Raw genomic sequence first — 18,569 nt, forward strand, 5'->3', positions numbered from 1 at the left:
TTCCTCAGTGGAACTTAAATGATTTCTCTCTGTTTGAAAGCATTAGGTTTTTGTATATTTCATTTGTGATATGTGTTACATTCTTACTTTTAATATTTAATTAATAAGATGAAATATTTCCCATATTTACTGCTTGGACTATTTCTATTCATAGAAGTGGATAAGGCAAAACTTTATAAAACTCTTTAGAACTCTAGCAGGTGGTATGAATGCTGTCATTGATTTAGCAGCTAAATAGGACTAGTTCTGCCTATTCAATAGAGCAATATTCTCTAGCTATATTCCTTGTTATCTTGGGAATGACTTTGCTTATAATTTAGTGTTGGTTTTAACTATGGCTTTGAAACTCTGCATCATGGCTTGTGGGTGGTGGTCTCTGTGTGTTTGACAAGTTTCTTCTAATGCTGAGTACCTAACAGAGCATTTACAGCAGGTTTTGCAGGAGCTAAGTGGAAAGCTGTCATTGTTTCCATTGAGTTTCCAGACCAAAGGTATGTGTTCAACAAATGGTCTCATTCATATTAAGTTTCTGACTCTAAAAAAATGTTAGTTCATTTCCATCCAGTCTGACTGTATTCTGACCTTACATATGAGAGAGTTGAAAAATGAGTTGAGGCATCTCTAATTAGAACTTCTGATCAGAACAGGCACAGAGTATTATCTCTAAAGAAAAAGACTTTCTCAAAAGCACTGAGCCCTCTGCTTTCACTCCTTTCTGCTCCATGAGGACAGTGAACTCCAGAGTAAGAATGGCAGGTGTCTTGGGTTGAGTTCCCCAAGAAGCAAATTTGAGGCAAGAATATAAGTGCAAGTAGGCCATCTGGGAGGTGATACCAGGAAACATGAATAGAGGAGTGAGAAATTAGATAGAAGAGGCATCCCAGAAAGGGTGCATTATCAAGTCAGTTACCACTGTGGATAACCAGGGCCTGCTGGAGAACTCTGGGAAACTGTATAGAGCACACACCTCAGAGTTTTGCCAACTGAAGGGCAAGGGAGCTGGGGTATTTATATCCCAACTTCCATTAGTTATTTGTTGAGGGCTACCTCCTGTTACATCTCCTCCACACTTCTAGCTTGCTTTTGGGCATGGATAAAACAGGCTCCAGCAGATAGAGAAATCCCCCGGGCAAAGAGGTATTTCAGCTGGAAATTGGGCAGGTGAACAATAAACAGGTAAAAAGAGAAGTTGCATGATTTTGGCCCAGATGACTTTCTAACTCTATCTATCTATCTATCTATCTATCTATCTATCTATCTATCTATCTGTCTGTCTGTCTGTCTGTCTGTCTGTCTGTCTGTCTGTCTAGATAGTATATGATATGAAAGTGTGTGTATCTGAGGGAAACACAGAAGGGGTTTCGGTTTCTGTGTGGGACAATGTGTCTTAGTGGTATGTGGTAGTGCTTGTGTACAAGTCTTGGCATCAAATGTGTAAGAGTAAAATGATGGAACTAGAAGAAAACCTGGTACCTATATGAAAATTTGGAGGATTCAAATAATTTCTCCAAGGCATGAAAGTGTTATTAATGTCACCAAATCATGGAAATATAGACCTAGAAGGAATATTACTGTTAATAGCAGATATTTTGGAAATGCTGGCTATGTGCTAGGTGCTTGGCTAGCACCTAGGATTGTCTCATTTAATCTTCACAAAATTCTGTGAGGTAGGTACAATGATCACTCTTATATTTTTAGGTGAGCAAAATGAGGCATGGAGAGATTAAGTCACTTTTTCAAGGCTACACAGCTAAAGGAAGTTAGAAATACTCTCATCTAAACTTCCTGTTTTACTAATGGAGAAACTGTAACGTTTGGGGTCAGTGTCTTGTCCAAGCACACACAATTGCTTTGGGTTGGGCTAGTTCTAGAATCTAGGTACTCACATCCTACCATGCTCCCTTCTTATCACACTTAATCATACATTGATGTTTTGCCTCTCGCTGTTTCATTTGTAGCTGGGTTCTAAGGATGCATCATAGAGACTGGAGGCAAAACCAAAAGTGGTTGACCACGTACCTGTTTCCCTTCCATTGCTCCTCTCATCTCCTTGAATGTCGAGGTGAATTCTCCAATGAAGTCATGCTTGCCATTGGAGTCCCAGTCCCATACTATGCACTGTAAGAGAAAACAATTATTTTTCTTAAAAAATTAAGAATGTAGCCACAGCAGCTGAAGGCAATGTGAACTTTATGAGAAAGAGTAGATGAAAGTTGTTTGGTCTGGAACCAAAGCCTGGGAGTCTAAGATTGGAGCATGTGGGATGTAATTCTGGTTTCTATAGCCCTTTACTTGGACTTTTTGCCACAATCTGCAAATGGCCCTGTGATGCAGCAGTGACTACAATGATTTGCCCATTCTTCAGATAAGGCCAGTAAGACCCAAGGGAGATAAGTGACTTGCCAAAGGGACCTTCTAGTGAATGAAAACCTGGGACTTGAAGGCAGGTGCCCTGCTTCCAATTCCAGTACTCTTTTTTTGCATAGCAGGTAGCCTCCCTGGTTTACATTCGTGTTAGATGCCTGAGTCCATGTATATAGCTTTCACAATGGCAGCTCCTGCTTCATGATTTGAATGGGGCCATATTAACCACATTTTTCTTTTTCTATTTTTGTTTTCTGAAGGCAAAATAGCAACGACAACAAAAATTATTAGGAAGGCAAAAAATCTTTAAACATACCTATGTGAAAAATGGTTGGAAAATAGTGCACAGACAATACCAGATATTTACCACACTGGTAAATATTATGCACCCATCACACACAAGATGCAACCATTCACTTCTAACAAAAGGGCTAAATCTTAAGCTCTTGAGTGATACTTTTTAGAGTGACTAGACTGAATCAGCAGCAATCCCTGTGCTTGGTCACACATCTAAGTGAAGAGGAGGTCTCCATGTATTCCCAGGGTGGAGGCTGGATTGGAGTCTTAAGCACTTTAGATATCATTTCTACATCTTAAGCCAAAGATTAGCAGGAAAGAAGCTCAGACCTCAAATAAGATCAAGGCAGCAAAGGGGACCTTTTGCTCAGAGGTTTTCCTTGGAATATTGGGGATCTAAGAGGCAGCTTAGTTCTTCTTCAGGGTGCAGATCCCACTGGCCAGTCTTGCCTGAAAAATCTGACTTGGTAATCTGTTCCCAGATCCTGCAGGATGCCTCACAGATCTATAATATGATCTGTCTAAAATGAAACATCGTTTCCCCCTAAATTTATTCCTACTCATTTATTTTCTGTCACAGTGAATTGCATCAACACTCATTCAGTTGCTACAAACAGAAAACTGGGCATCATTCCTGATATTCCTCTCTCCACTCACCCTCCCACATCAGGTCCTCTCCATTCTGTCTCCTAACTATGGCTTGACTCCAGCACTTCTCTCTATTCCTACTGCTCCTTCTCATCTGCATTACTACAACAGTCTCCCAGCTTGTCTCCTTGTCTCTCTTGTACTCCTATCCCCCTTATAACCCACTAATTATGTTAATTCCCTGCTTAAAATCAAAATGTATATAGGCTAGCAGGTCTTCCAAGGTCTTTCATGATCTGACTCCCTCAGTATTCCCAAATTCACCGTTTATGATCCTTGCTTACTGTATTAGTCAGGGTTCTCCAGAGGGACAGAACTAATAGGATATATGTATATATGAAAGGATGTTTATCGCGGAGAATTGGCTCGCACAATTACAAGGCAAAGTCCCATCATGTTAGGCCATCTGCAAGCTGAGAAGCCAGTAGTGGCTCAGTTCAAGTCTGAAAGCCTCAAAACCAGGGAAACTGACAGTGCAGCCTTCAGTCTGTGGCTGAAGGTCTGAGAGCCCCCAGGAAGCCACTGATGCAAGTCCCAGAGTTCAAAGGCCAAAGAACCTGGATTCTGATGTCCAAGGGCAGGAAGAGTGGAAGGAAGCATCCGGCATGGGAAAAAGAAGGAAATCAGAAGACTCGGCAGGCAAGCAAGGTTATACCGCCTTCTTCTACCTGCTTTGTTCTAGCCGTGCTAGCAGCCGATTGGATAGTGCCCACCCATGTTGAGGGTAAGTCTGCCTCTCTCAGTCCACTGACTCAGATGGCAGTCTCCTCTGGCAATACCCTCACAGACATACCCAGAAACAAGACTTTTCCAGCTGCCTAGGCATCCTTCAATCCAAACATGTTGACCCCTAATATTAACCCTCACACTTACAGTCTTTGAAACTTTTTCTAAAATGGGGTCGGTAGGAATGAAAAACATTTGCAATGACCTTTTTAAGACATCAAGAAAAACTAATTTCTCAGCTTCTGCTATCTCTTTAAATATGGAGGATTTGGCAGATAATTATTTTGCCTAAGAAATATTAAGAAGCCCTTTGGTTAGGAAGGAGAATTCATTAGAATAAATAAGAATGGAAGAGATTAAGACAAAAGGAGCTACATTTCTCTGCTGAAAAAGGTAATGGTCAAGTTGAATTTTCTCTTTGATAACAACTAGAGACACAGAAGTGGGACCAAGACATGAGAATTGAGAAGAAATTAGGGTGGGTTTCCTCAGAGGGCTGAAGATGGACCCCAGTTTGGGGTGGGAAGAGGGGAGAGACACGTAAGGAATTTTGGAAACTGTGATGTCTAATTTTCAAGGTGAGATTATTTACATACATCGCCCCTCCATTCCCCTCTCCCAATTTGCCCTTCTTCCATTAACCCCAAGACTCCAGCAAATCTGCTACCCATAACATCATTATGCTGATGGTGACTTGGAGAATAAAGGGGAGGGGCTGTGTCCATGTTGTGGGGACAAAGCAGACCAGAGAGCAGTGTGAGATGGCCCATTGCAATGACCGAGAACTGAATGGGGAGGAGGACTGTGGAGAGACAGCTTGACAGGTAAATCTAGGGGTGGAACTCTACAGAAATACTGTGGAGCAGTGGAGCTCCACGGAAATACCATGGCTGTTCTGCCAACCTGAGTCCCTAAGTGAGGGTAGTACAGAACTCTCAGATGACCTATGTGTGGGTAAGAAATAAGCCTTTGTTGTTCTCAGCCACTGAGATTACTGCTGCATAACTTAGTATAAGAACCATCCAAGTACTTAAAGTACTATCGTAGGAATAGGCATTACAATTTATTTTTTTCTGATTCCAAAAGTAGGAAAAACAGAATTTTAAGAGGTTACAAAGGAGTAACAAAGGAAGCATTTTCCAATAAACCTGTACCAAACAAAAGAATCTGTTTGTTAAAAAGTGTTTTATTGCTGGAAATGTTCAAGCAGAAACTGCAGGACCACATGCAAGAAATGTAGTAAAGTCAAGCAGACAGTTATAGAAAATTTGGTGGGATGTTTTTGAACTTTCTTCTAATTCAGAGATGCTAAGATTAGTTCTAGTTGCAAAGGATGCAAAATGAAGTCAATGAAAGGCTTAGCTCATTCTGCTTGAAATGCTATGCAATGCAATGTAGCTTTGATAGGAGTGATGGGAACCCCTTTAATTCAAGGTAGGATGAAGTTCTACCTCATTTTTCAATGAATGTGAAACAGTGGAACAAATAAATGATTCAGTCCTTTGGAAAATCGCTCACGATGTGCACTGTGATCATCACATTGTAGAGCACTGAATTGATCTGCTGTTACAATCAGACGTTTTTCTCTCTGTGTGCCAGCCCCTCCTTATTGACCCCAGCATTCACACACTCCTTACCTGCTCCAGAGAAAGGAGCAGAAGAAACCTTGCTGGGCTTAGACACAGAAAGAGGAAGAAGAGTGGTTCCTGGTACCTTGTATTTGAGGCTCATAACTTTGCCTGATAGTAAGTACAGCTCACTGAATGCCTGCATCTGACATCAGATATGTACTCTTTTACCTTTGTAAGGAGCAAATAAAAAGGCAAAGGAGGCAGAAGCAAATAGAAGAAAAGAAGTGGGAGCAACTTTTTTTTAACACTCCCCTGAAATGGGAAAGCGCAGGAGTTCCCTTCTTTAGGGGACAGGGCACACATCCCATTCACCCCTTCTTTGCTCTCCATTAGATTTTCCATCATGCTTTGGTGAATTACTGTTCCCCCTTAAGCTGCCAACCTCAAGTCTTTAAGGTGTTTACAATGTGCTCTCTGGCTGGGGCAGAAAGGGAGTGACCAGCAGGCCTCCCTGAGCTGGAGGATGAGTCAGGCTTGGCAGAACTCCATCAGGGGCCTCTCAGCAGCAGGCAGTGCTGCTTACAGGGGCCTCTTTCTTCAATCAGCTAGCATTCCTCATCAGGGCAGTTGCAGAATTTTATTCTGAACTTTCTGAGAAGGGATCCCAAAGGAAGAAAGACACAGTGAAGCAGACAAATAAAAACACTGTCTTTCCTTCTCTCCCTGGCATGAAGCTGGCTTATGACAGCTCTGATGCAGCTGACAGAGGAATGCATCTTGGTGAAAAGTAAACAGATCAACCACCCTGCAGAAAAACTGAGACAGAGGCAGAGTCCTTGGTGTGAATCAATAAGAAGGCCTTGACACCTCTGTGAGAGCACAGCACCTCAAAACTATCTACAAGCCAGAAAACCTTCTCAGGTTCTTACATCTCACAGAGCAGTTTAGGTATAATATCTTAAAAAATGCATAAGCTTGACAGATGGTCTAATTAACCCCCTCCTTTTACAGAAAAGAAAATTGATGACAGATAAGTGACTTCTGCCAGTTCACCCAGTACAGGGTGGACTAAAATCCGGTTTTCGTACCTCCTTGATTTCATCACTACCCACAAACACAAATTATAATAGTTAAAAAGTATATAGTGCGTACTATGTGCCAGACGTTGTTCAGAGCACTTCAGACATATTAACTCCCTTAATCCACAGAACAACTTATTGTATGCTTATTTTACAGATGAGGAAACTGAGGCACAGAAAGATGAAGGAACTTTTCTGAAACTACACAACTAACACTAGGTAATCCTTGAAATAAAGGAAGTTAAGCATCATAGCTTGTCTTAACTGAGCATCTTTTATAAACCCAGGCCATTTGTGTTTATGGTCTTTAGTTCTTTGCAATAACCATGACATGACAATATTATTACTATTTACAGGTTAACTGCCATTCACAGGTGCCATTTACAGGCTTGGAGAGGGAATGTGACTTGACTAGACACCTGGTAAGTGACAAAAGTGGATCTGAACCCAGGTGTCTAATGTCACAGCTGATATACATGTGTGTATATATATATGTATACATATATATGTATATATATTTGTTGTTGTTGTTATGCCATGCTACCTCTTAATAGAAGCAGGAACTTAGAATCAAGGTCTCATGAGTCTGCTCTGTGTAAAATCCCCATTCTTTGTTGAAACTGTAAACTACTAGAATCCTCTAAGGTTTAGTGAGCACACCAAACAATACAGAGGAAGAACCTGCTCACTGTTTCCACACAAAAGGATGCAAAGGCAAGTAGTCTGTGCATTGTCCCTGGGGTCCTCAGCTCTGTCTGTAGAATGCATGGATAAGTGGGTCTGAGGGATCGGGTTACTCCCTCCTACTCTTGTTTTACGATTGCCTTGAACCCATTAAAAGAAATGTGCTATGCCAACTTATTGTACACTAGCTTTTTGTGATGGTCAGCTTCATGTGTCAACAAGGCTATCTGGCTAACAGTTCCCAGTTATTCAATCAAACAACAATCTATTTTATATATGTGGTTAAACATTTTATAATCAGTTTACTTTAAAGTAAAGAAGGTTTTGTGGTTCCATATGAATTTTAGGATTGCTTTTTCCATTTCTGTAAAAAATGCCTTTGAGATTTTAATGGAGATAACTTCAAATCTATAGATTACTTTTGTAGTATGAACATTTGAACATTAAGTCTTTCAATTCATGAACATGAAAGGTCTTTCCATTTATTTGTGTATTCTTTGATTTCTTTCATCAGTATTTTGTAGTTTTCAGTGTAGAAGGCTTTCAACTCTTTGGTTAAGTCTATCCATAAGTATTTTACTGTTCTTGATGCTATTGTAAACGGAAGTATTTTCTTAATTTCCTTTTCAGATGGTTCATTGTAAATATACATAAAGGTTACTAATCCTTATATATTGATTTTGTATCCTGCAACTTTATTTTATCCTGAATTACTTTATTAGATCTAACAGTTTATTTTCATGAAGCCGTTAGGGTTTTGTACATATAGGATTATATCATTTGTAAACAGAGATAACTTTACTTCTTCTTTCTGATTTGTTTGCCTTTTATTTTATCTTCCCTAATTGCTCTGGCTAGAATTTCCACGACTACGGTTTTTCTTTTTTTTGGTTGTTTGTTTTGTTTTTTGATGGAGTCCTGCTCTCTTGCCAGGCTGGAGTGCAGTGGCATGATCTCGGCTCACTGCAACCTCTGCCTCCTGGGTTCAAGCGATTCTCTTGCCTCAGCCTCCCAAGTAGCTGGGACTATAGGCGCACACCACCATGCCCAGCTAATTTTTTTTTTTTTTTTTTTAGTAGAGATGGGGTTTCACCATGTTGGCCAGGATGGTCTCGATCTCTTGAGCTCGTAATCTGCCCGCCTCGGAATCCTAAAGTGCTGGGATTACAGGCTTGAGCCACCACGCCTGCCCAGCGTTCCAGGACTATGTTAAATGGAAATGACGAGAGCGGGCATACTTGTCTTCTTCCTGATCTTAGAGGAAAACCTTTTAATTTTTTTACTATTGAGTATGATGTTAGCTGTGAGCTTGTCATAGATGGTCTTTATTATATTAAGTTACATTTCTTGTATACCTAGTTTGTTGAGTGATTTTATCATGAAATTGTATTAAATTTTGTCAACCCAGAATAGCCAAATGATCTTGAGAAAGAAGAACAAATCTGGTGGCATCACATTTCCTGATTTTAAAATACATTACAAAGCTACAATAATTAAAATATTGTTTATTGGCATAAAGATAGGCAAATAGACCAATAGAACAGAATAGAGAGGCCAAAACCAAAACTATGCATTTATATTCAACTGAACTTTGAGAAGGGTGCCAATAATACACAATGGGGAAATGATAGTTCTTCAACAAATTGTGTTGGGAAAACTGGATATTCACATAAAAAATGAAATTAGATCTATACCTTATATCACACACAAAAATCAGCTCAAAATGGATTAAAGACTGAAACATAAAACTTGAAACTATAAAGCTCCTAGAAGAATGCATAAGGATAAAGTCTTGACATTGGTCTTGGCAATTATTTATTGGATATAATGATAAAAGCACAGGTAATAAAAGCAAAAATAGACAAGTAGGACTACATCAAACTAAAAAGTTTCTGCACAGAAAAGAAATAATCAACAGAATTAATGGGAAACCTATGGAATGGCATAAAATATTTCCAAACCATGTATCTGATAAAGGTTTAGTTGTCTAAATAAACAAGAAACTCCTACAACTTAATAGCAAAACAAACAAAAAACTCAATTAAAAAATTGACATAAGACTTGGATAGGCATTTCTCATAGAAGGCATACAAATGGCCAACAGGTGTATACAAAGGTGATTGGCATCATTAATTATCAGAAAAATGCAAATCAAACTCCAATGAGATACCACCTTATACCTGCTAAGGTGGCTATTATTTTTAAAAAGGCACACACACAAAAGATAACAAGTATTGGTGAGGATGTGGAGAAATTGGAACCTTTGTACATTGTTGCTGGGAATATAAAATGGTGCAGCAGCTATGGAAAACAATATGGAGGTTCTTCAAAAAATTTAAAATAGAATTACCATATGGTTCAGCAATCTCACATTGGGGTAAATACACAACAGAAGTGAAATCCGCATCTTGAACAGGATGTCTGCACTCTCAGGTTCATTGCAGCATTGTTCACAATAGCTGAGGTATGGTAATAACTTAAATATTCATTGATGAATGAATGGATAAAGAAAATGTGGTGCATATACATACAATGAAATATTATTCAGCCTCAAAAAAGAAGGAAATCCTGCCATTTGTGACAACAGGGACTGTGTTAGTCTGTTCTTACATCATTATACTTGAGGCTGGGTAATTTACAAAGAAAAGAGGTTTAGGTTGGCTCATGGTTCTGCAAGCTATACAGAAAGCATGGTGCTGCCATCCACTTCTGCTGAGGGCCTCAGGAAGCTTGCAATCATGGTGCAAGGTGAAGGGGAGCCAGCATGTAACACGGTGAGAGTAGGAGCATGAGAGAGTGAGGGAGGAGGAGCCAGACTCTTTAACAACCAGCTCCTGGGTGAACTCAAAGCAATAACTCACTCATTACAGCAAGAAGGGCACCAAGCTATTCAGGAAGACTCCATCCCTATGACCCAAACACCTCCCACCAAGCCCCAGCTCCAACATTGGGAATCACGTTTCAACATGAGATTTGGAAGGGATGAATATCCAAACCATATCAGGGGTGATCGTGAACACTATGTTAAGTGAACTAAACCGGTCACAGAAGGACAAATACTGCATGATTCCACTTAAATGAAGCATGTACAATAGTCAAACTGATAGAAGCAGAGAATACAATAGAGGTTGCCAGGGGCTGGAAGGTGAGGAACTCGGGAGTTGTTGTTTAATAAGTATAAAGTTTTAGTCATGTTAGATGAATAAGTTCTAGAGAGGTAATATACAACATAGTGCTTATAGTGAACAGTATAGTATTGTGCACTTCACAATTTGTTAAGTGAGTAGATCTCCTGTTAAGTGTTCTAACAAACAAACAAACAAACAAATAAATAAGTAAATTGACACAAGGAAACTTTTGGAGGTGTTGGATATGTTAATCAGCTTGTGATGGTATCACAGGTGTTTCCATATGTCAAAAGTCATCAAATTGTGCACATTAAGTATGTGCAATTCTTTATATACCAATTATATTTCAAAAAAGCTGTTAAAAATTAAGTAAAGCAAATTTTTTTCAATAATCTGGATGGGCCTGATACAATTAATTGAAAAGCCTTAAAAGCAGCGCTGAGGCTTTTCTGAAGGACAAATTCTGCCTGTGGACAGGATCTTTAGCTCCTGCCCTAAAATTTTCAGTTTGCGCTTCCTGATGGCCTGATATACAGATTTTGGACTTGCCTAGCCAGTCCCCCACAATAGCCAATTCCTTGCAATAAATCTCTTAATATATGTACATCCTCATTGTTCTGTTTCTTGGGAGAAACTCTGACTGATGTAACTTTCTTCACCTCTTCGCTGGTTTTCATGTAGTAACATTCTGAAATGAGTTTTCAGTGATACTCAATTGGTCCTCTCATACTAAAATGCCAACATTTACTGAACACTCACTTTGTCCCAGGTGTTGTTGTAAGCGTTTGTCATGCTCTGACTCATTTAATCTTCACAGTAATCCTCTCAGTGAGACATTATTATTATCATCCCTACTACACAGATGAGGAAACTAAGAACAGAGGGGTTAACCAACTACTGCTGTTATAGAATATCCAAGATCAGAAAACCAAACACTGCATGTTCTCACTCATAACTAGGAGTTGAACAATGAGGACACATGGACACAGGGAGGGGAACATCACACACTGGGGCCTGTCGGGGGGGTGGGGGGTGCTGGGAGAGGGATAACATTAGGAGAAATACCTAATGTAGATGACGGGTTGATGGGTGCAGCAAACCACCATAGCATGTGTATACCTACGTAACAAAACTGCACGTTCTGGACATGTAACAAAGTATACTAATAACTAAAAAAAGAATATCCAGGGTGTTGAAAATATGACTGACTTTGACATCAGAGTTCAAATGATCTGAATCTGATTCAGTTCCTGGTGGGCAGAAACCAGCTGTCCAAACTGTGATCATCAAATAATGTAACTGCTGCTGATCAGTGCACAATTCTCACAGTTAAAGGAAATATGTTCTTTTTCTCTTGGCTTTAAAATTTTTATTTTTTTAATGTCACAAGTTATCATTTTTCCAGGTAAAGTAGAAATCTCTGTCAAATTTCTCCTTGCTCCTTAGTCATACCATGCTCTAAGCTTCTATGTAATCCATTTATATTTGCTTTAACATATTGCTAATTACATGGTAATCACTGGCTTGCGAGTATATCCACCACTTGAAAGACTTCTGATCACTGAGATTTTTATCAAGGTAGCACAGTTTTGGGGCACAAGTAAGAACTCAGATAAATGTTTGATGAGCAAACAAAAAAGGCCTTTCTCCCTGAGTAGAGTCTATGACAGTTCCCTGAGTGTTTGGCCCTGTCTCTTCACTGCAAGGGGAAGGGAAGGTATTGTAATAAACAGGTTAATTATTAAAGGAGGCAATCAAACTGAATAATATGCTTTAATGGTTGTTGACATGGGTTGTAGGCACAGGATCAAAGAGATGGGATTCTAGAAACAGCTTTAGGGATTGTAGAGGTTGCTGGGAGCTGGAGAGCAGGAGACCTGAGTTCTATTTCAAGTTCTCAGGATAATGCTGTGAGACCTTGGGCAAGCTTCTCAACTCCTCCATGCCTCAGTTTCCTACTCTATAAAATATGTGTCTGGAAATGAGAATTGGAATGAATGCTCTCTGAGATCCTGTCCAAAATTCTCCAGTTATGTGGCATTGCATCTTTATCTCTTTTTCAATCTTTGTTCCAAAGCCTGGGATAATTATATTAAAGCAATAAAATTGTTAACTATCAATAGCTGATGAACAATCCTCCCTTTGTTTTCTTTTGTTAGGTATCGTTATATCCCTTTGACAACTAAAAGTCACTTGTTTATTGTCTCATGGTGATCCTCACCAGAGGTCCATGAGATGGGAGGGTCCATTTTTTATAGATGATGATCCTGAAATACAGTAAAGCAACTGAAGGTGATTTATTCCAAAACACAGAGCTAGCAAGAATTGAATTAGGCTGTGAATCTGGCTTTATTTCTTCACATCCTGGGCCCTTTTCACTATACCACATATCTTCATAGTTTACTTCTGCTATGTACCTTTCCAATGGCGCTTTTTCCTTTTTCCTTCGTTTGTTTTTAACCAACTAATTCTAGGATGTCTAACCACATGGTATAAATATATATGTTTTAAAATTTCTCTTTGATAATAGACACTCTTTAAAATTGCCCCCACCCCCCACAAAAAAAAATTACCCAAAGTGGTCAATGGAGGAGGAACCTCACTGGGTTTATTTACAAAGTGAATTTTAAATCCAGACCATCAAAATTAAAGTCTAATTGGGTCAGAAATGTAAGAAGCAAACTGTGTTCTGATACCACTCAGTCTAGACTAGTCTTCTAACTGTAGCTTTTAGGAAGTCAAGCAATACTCTATCATTTTATGGAGGTTTTAGGCAGATACATATAATCATAATTAAGTCCACCAATTATTAGGGATTTATGAGAATTTGATCCATAATTTAGTATTTGGAATGATGTATTTCTTTAAAAATTTAGTGACAACATTTGACACAAAATTATTTTAATGGTTTGTACAGGACTGTAAACATCTATGAATATAATACCAAATATATATGTCAGCTTGTCTGGAGGTTGTGACTTGAATATGGGTAGATTTTGGCCAGTTGTGTACATGGGAAGAGGGGTCAAATTCCCTTGATTATTGTCCCTTAATTTTATTGTGTTTTTCTCACTATAGACTTGACAACAACCCTCTGACATCAACCTTTCTGCTAGGATGGGAGTTAAAAGAAACCCTTTCATTTAAAACATGAACACTCTGATTTGGACTTCTGAATTTGGTAGTGCAGAACGCCAAATAGAATGAAATAGAACTCTTCCTAGGAGAGGGAAGACCCTATAAGATGGCCATACGTAGGACCTAAATGAAGGAGAGAATTTCTTAAATCAAAATTACATAGATGTAATTCCAGAAGTGGTGATCTGGGCTGGGGCCTCAGTCTTGTTCATCCCTGGGATACACCTTGTCTAGACTGATGGGCAGGACTAGTGGAAATCTGTCTGTACAAGGGCCTGAGTATCTTCTGATGGACTCAACCTAAGGTGAGGTGAAAGTATGCTGGCAAGATGGGTCCAGGAAAAAAGAACTGGATGCTGGAGGGGTGAGGCAAAGCTGAGCAAAGTCTGGTGACAATTACTCAGGTTTGTCCCCAGGCTCTGTCCCCATGGACTCATGTTTCAGTTCTAGAGAGGTGGCTATAAATAAAAAGCCAGCTTTAAAGAGTGTTTTTTTCCCCAAACAGCAAGGAATATAATGACATGGGTCAAGAGAACAGAGGAAGTGATTTTGATGAAACAAGAACCCCAGGAATCCAGTTTTGGGCATCCTGAGGGTTGCTCTATATCTCTATGCAGTTGGGTTGTTTCTTGGGGGCTGAGGGTGAAAGGATGGTAGAAGAACCAGCATCTGGGATGTCCAGCAGCCATAGATGGCATTGATATTCACACACTAAGGTATCTATGCACCAAGGCAACAGCAAAGAGAGGAAATGGTGCTGGAATTTTTGGGATCCTTGTAACATGACTCTCCCTGGTTTATGGGTTAATGCTTCATGTGAGCTTCTAATACAATGAAAGTGAAGAAGGGCCCTTAGCTATTATTAGCCTCAAGGGTAGTACAAACAGGAGATGATGCATAGGAGAAGGGTATGGCATGATCCATGCCATGAAGTAGCCAAGTGACCTGTAGATGAACGTGTCCAAAGACCTGTTTGAAATTTGCAAGGAAATGATTGAAGGGTTAACTTTAAAGGAGGAGGGGACTCAGAAGTCTGCTTTGCTTGATGGAGCAAGACCAAGTAAAATGCAGGTCTTTCCACCAGCCTTTGTTTTAAGATCTATTATAAATATTGAGCATACCACCAGGTACAGGCCTCGTAAATGAGTTTGTGCACAGTCATCCACCACTCATTTTCCTTGCCTAGCCTATTCTCCCACTCTGACCCCAGCCTTGAGAGGAAACATGGAGCATCTAGGGCATAACATCTATATGGAGTGCTCTGTGCTATCTTGGGGTTATACCACCTTCCTTATTAGCACCATGTGTCCAGACTAATAAGGCTTCCTCTAATCCTGAAACTCAGACCATATTATTTAGTAGAAGGGGCATCTGAAAGCGTAAACTTCTTTTACAGACTTTGTCGCACCATTTACCTCTATGTGCTCCTTATATCTTGCTCTCTATCTGATTCTAGACTCTCTGGCTGTGGACTTTGCTACTTTTTCTTTTTCTTCTAAATCAGTTCTCAGTTTACATTTTGCATTTTCATTAATGCACTACATTTTCATTAATGGGGCAAAACTTCCTTTTCCAAAATCAGAGAATTGGTTAAAGAAGTCAATACTTTCAGGAGAGAGAACACTTTGATGGTGAAAGGGAACTTGGTAGTGCTCTGGTATGGTGGAAACAGAAGCATTCTCGGGGTCATTCAGAATTCAATTCAAATCTCCTCTGTTTCACTGGACAACTATGTAATCATCCTCATATCACTTTGCCTTTGGCTACCCAGTTCATTCATCTCTATGGTGGGAATTACTTTTTGTTCTATTTGCCAGGTTGTTGCAAGGATTTATTATATGCACAAGCACACATGTACACACACACATTTTTTATCAACTACAATAGACTAGGAATTGAGCTGGCAAAGAGAATATAAAAATGAAAGACAGCTTCATCCCTCAAGATGCTGATGATATGGCGCAGGTGATGGATGTGCAAATAAATAATAGTGATGCAGTGGAGGTGGCAAAAATGGAGGTTGCACCAAGGGTTGTCTGGGAGTATTCACTGCAGATAGTCAGGGAAGGCTTCCAAGAGCAAATAAAAACCTGGTAGTACCTGGTAAACAACATATGCAAGTATAACATTTCTTTATCTTATTTATACAGAAGAACAAATTACTAATATCAGACCCTCTTCTAAGCATAAGGTAAGGACAGATAGAGCAGGAAAATATGCTGGGAGCCTGAAGCGACAACCGGATGGTGTAGAGACACTTTGTTTACTCTCTTGTTTACATGATAGCCTGCACAGAATTGAAATGTAATCTGTCCAGTTAAGGCTCTCTTCTTCCCTCAGATTACATCCCCCAGAGATGGTGCAAGTATCTCAAAGCACTTCCCTACAGGACTTGTACTATGCTTTGGTGAATGCCCTAGGAGATGCGGGGGATGTTGTAGAGAATCAAGGACAGACCTGGGAAGGCACAGATTTGGGTCCCAGTGTACCAGCTGTGAGATGTTGGGCAGATCATTCTATTCCTCTGGGCCTCACTCCTCATCTGTTAAAACACTAATTTGCATTGGAGGAACCACAATAAAAAGTTTTTATGCCTAAGAATTTAGTACACCTAAGAAGAGTTGTTAAATTTCAGATTTTCAGGCCTCACCTCCAGAGATTCTGATTAACTTGTCTGGAGTGGGTTACAAGAATCTGCCTTTGAAGAAAGCAGCTTGCTAATTTGAATGCATGTGGTCTCTGGACATATTCAGAAACACTGCACAGAATACCCAGGAGTCTGTGGTTTGTGACTATGGTAGCAATTATATCCTGGCTCCCACTGTATTCTTCAATTCAACAGCAACAACAACAACAGAAAACCATAGAGAGAAAACAACAATCAAGGGCCATCCTGTTTCCTTAAGATAATTCAATGCAGTATTGCTGTAAGTAGACAAATACAGTCCTAAAATGTTACTACACTCACAAAAGCCAGACTAAGAAATGCCCAGGAGGGGATGGAAGGGCAATGGGTATGTTGGCTTTATCTTGTCAGTTCCCACATCTCTGCTCTTCTGGATTGCAGCCAAGCTAGGGGACATTCCACAAGAAATATGTCACTCTTGGAAGCTTTCATTGGAGATTTATGGCTTTGGGAGGCTTGGTTAGCTCAGATAAGCCTCAGAGGCTCCCAAATGCTTGTCCAAACCTTTTAACTTCACACCTCTACTCATTAGGAGGACTGAAACTCCCATGGTTGTGTGGACAGAGTAAAGAGACAGGCTTTGACAGTGATTTATGCCCCAGGTTTTCAATGAGAACTCTGTCTTCATTATCAGAGTCATTCTGCACTGGTTCAACCTGTACCGCTCTCTTCTACCAAATTTACAGGTGTAATATCTATGTGAGAACCAGTTATTTTATTTGGGGACTGATGGGTGGTTGGATTCAGGAAACTTTATTATGTGAATTGCAAATATGAACACAATTCCTAGTTAATGCATAGATACTCAGTAATACAGAATAGACCAGTTGGCTGTTGAGGTATGATGTATACTACTTTTAACATCTGATGAAGCACTACTATAACAAGTTCTGAAATTATAAGGGTCTCTCCTTTACAATTTTTTTGGGTTTAGGACTCTCTGTCTCTATGACTTATATATCCACCTGTCTGTATTTTCTAGACCTACTTTGGATGAGTTGGATCTGTTTCATAGCAGGAAGCAATCCTATTTGATGGTTTATTTTCATTCATTATCAAGTCTTTATTGAGTACCCACACTGTGTTGGGAAATGATATATGTGCAGTATATAGAGGAACAACAAAAAAGATACATAAGTGCAATTTAAACAGCAATAAAGATGGGAAGATAGATGGACTAATCTCTATAAAAATCTTACAGGCTAGTGGTAAAAATAGACATTAATTATACTTGGAAAAAATGAAAAATTAAAGTGGGCACCTAATAGGGACTCAATAAGTATTGCTTGGATGAATGAATGAGTGAACAAAAGCAAAATGTGATGGATATTTTTTGCAAGAATCTTGGAGCACTTTTCACAAATGCTAAGTAAGTAATAAATCTCTTCAAATGTTTTAGAGTATCAGTAGGAACTGATATAGAAAACCATATTTTATTTAGAATTTAGGTTAGGTACATAATTTGTAACTTCATAACCTTACAACCTCAGGGTTATAAGACAGAAAGGCTGTGCTAGTTCCAGAGCTCAAGAGGCTGAGACACAGTATCTGCCATAGGTGCTGTGAAACAAAACAGAAATCTGTCCACAGCTCACACTGGAGAGATACCATGAGGAGACAGCCATTTTGAAGAAAGAGTCTCAGCATTCTGAAAAGATTTGCCTTTCAAATCCAGTCAAGATTTACAAAAACAATTGTTCTGCATAGTCCTCAGTGGAAGAAGCATTGGTCAGAGCATGGCCATTACCTGTTTAAGACAGGATTCTTCATTTTCCAGGGGCTAAAGGCTGTCTTACCTGGAGAAAGAACTGGACTCAATATTCCTTAAATTCTTGTCCTATTCTTAAAATGATTTAGAAATCTAAAGATTTCCCTTTTCTTTACTGGTGTCATTCCATCCATCAGTGGGATCACACTTGATCAACTTTGGAAGAGTAATTGCATCATACTTCTTATTATAGAGCCCCACACTTCCAGATTTCTGTTCTATGTCACTGGATCCATTCTAGATGATAATGGCTTACCAAAGACAATTCTAATAGAAAGGGATTTTAGAAGGCAAACTCTAGAAATCATTAATTTCTACTTAATATAGCTCTAACTCCAACAGATGTTGATCTTTCCACTGGAACATCAAACTAAACTTTTAAAATTGCAAAATCCTCATTTGATATGGGGGAAAGATTTCCTAACCTTATTGAAAAACATGAATTCCAGTTGCATGATGAGACCTGAGTAAATGCCTTTT

General features: G+C 39.4%; 1 protein-coding gene across 1 annotated transcript in view; it reads right to left on the reverse strand.

Annotated features, from left to right (window-relative positions):
* The window catches only part of CPNE4 (copine 4), a 767,841-nt gene that overhangs the window by 50,699 nt on the left and 698,573 nt on the right, over positions 1-18,569 (reverse strand). The window contains exon 16 of the mRNA XM_024245287.3: positions 2,020-2,118. Within this exon, the coding sequence (XP_024101055.1) occupies positions 2,020-2,118 (99 nt within the window). The remainder of the gene's footprint in view (positions 1-2,019; positions 2,119-18,569) is intronic.

This window comes from Pongo abelii, chromosome 2, assembly GCF_028885655.2.
Source record: "Pongo abelii isolate AG06213 chromosome 2, NHGRI_mPonAbe1-v2.0_pri, whole genome shotgun sequence".
Taxonomy (NCBI): domain Eukaryota; kingdom Metazoa; phylum Chordata; class Mammalia; order Primates; family Hominidae; genus Pongo; species Pongo abelii.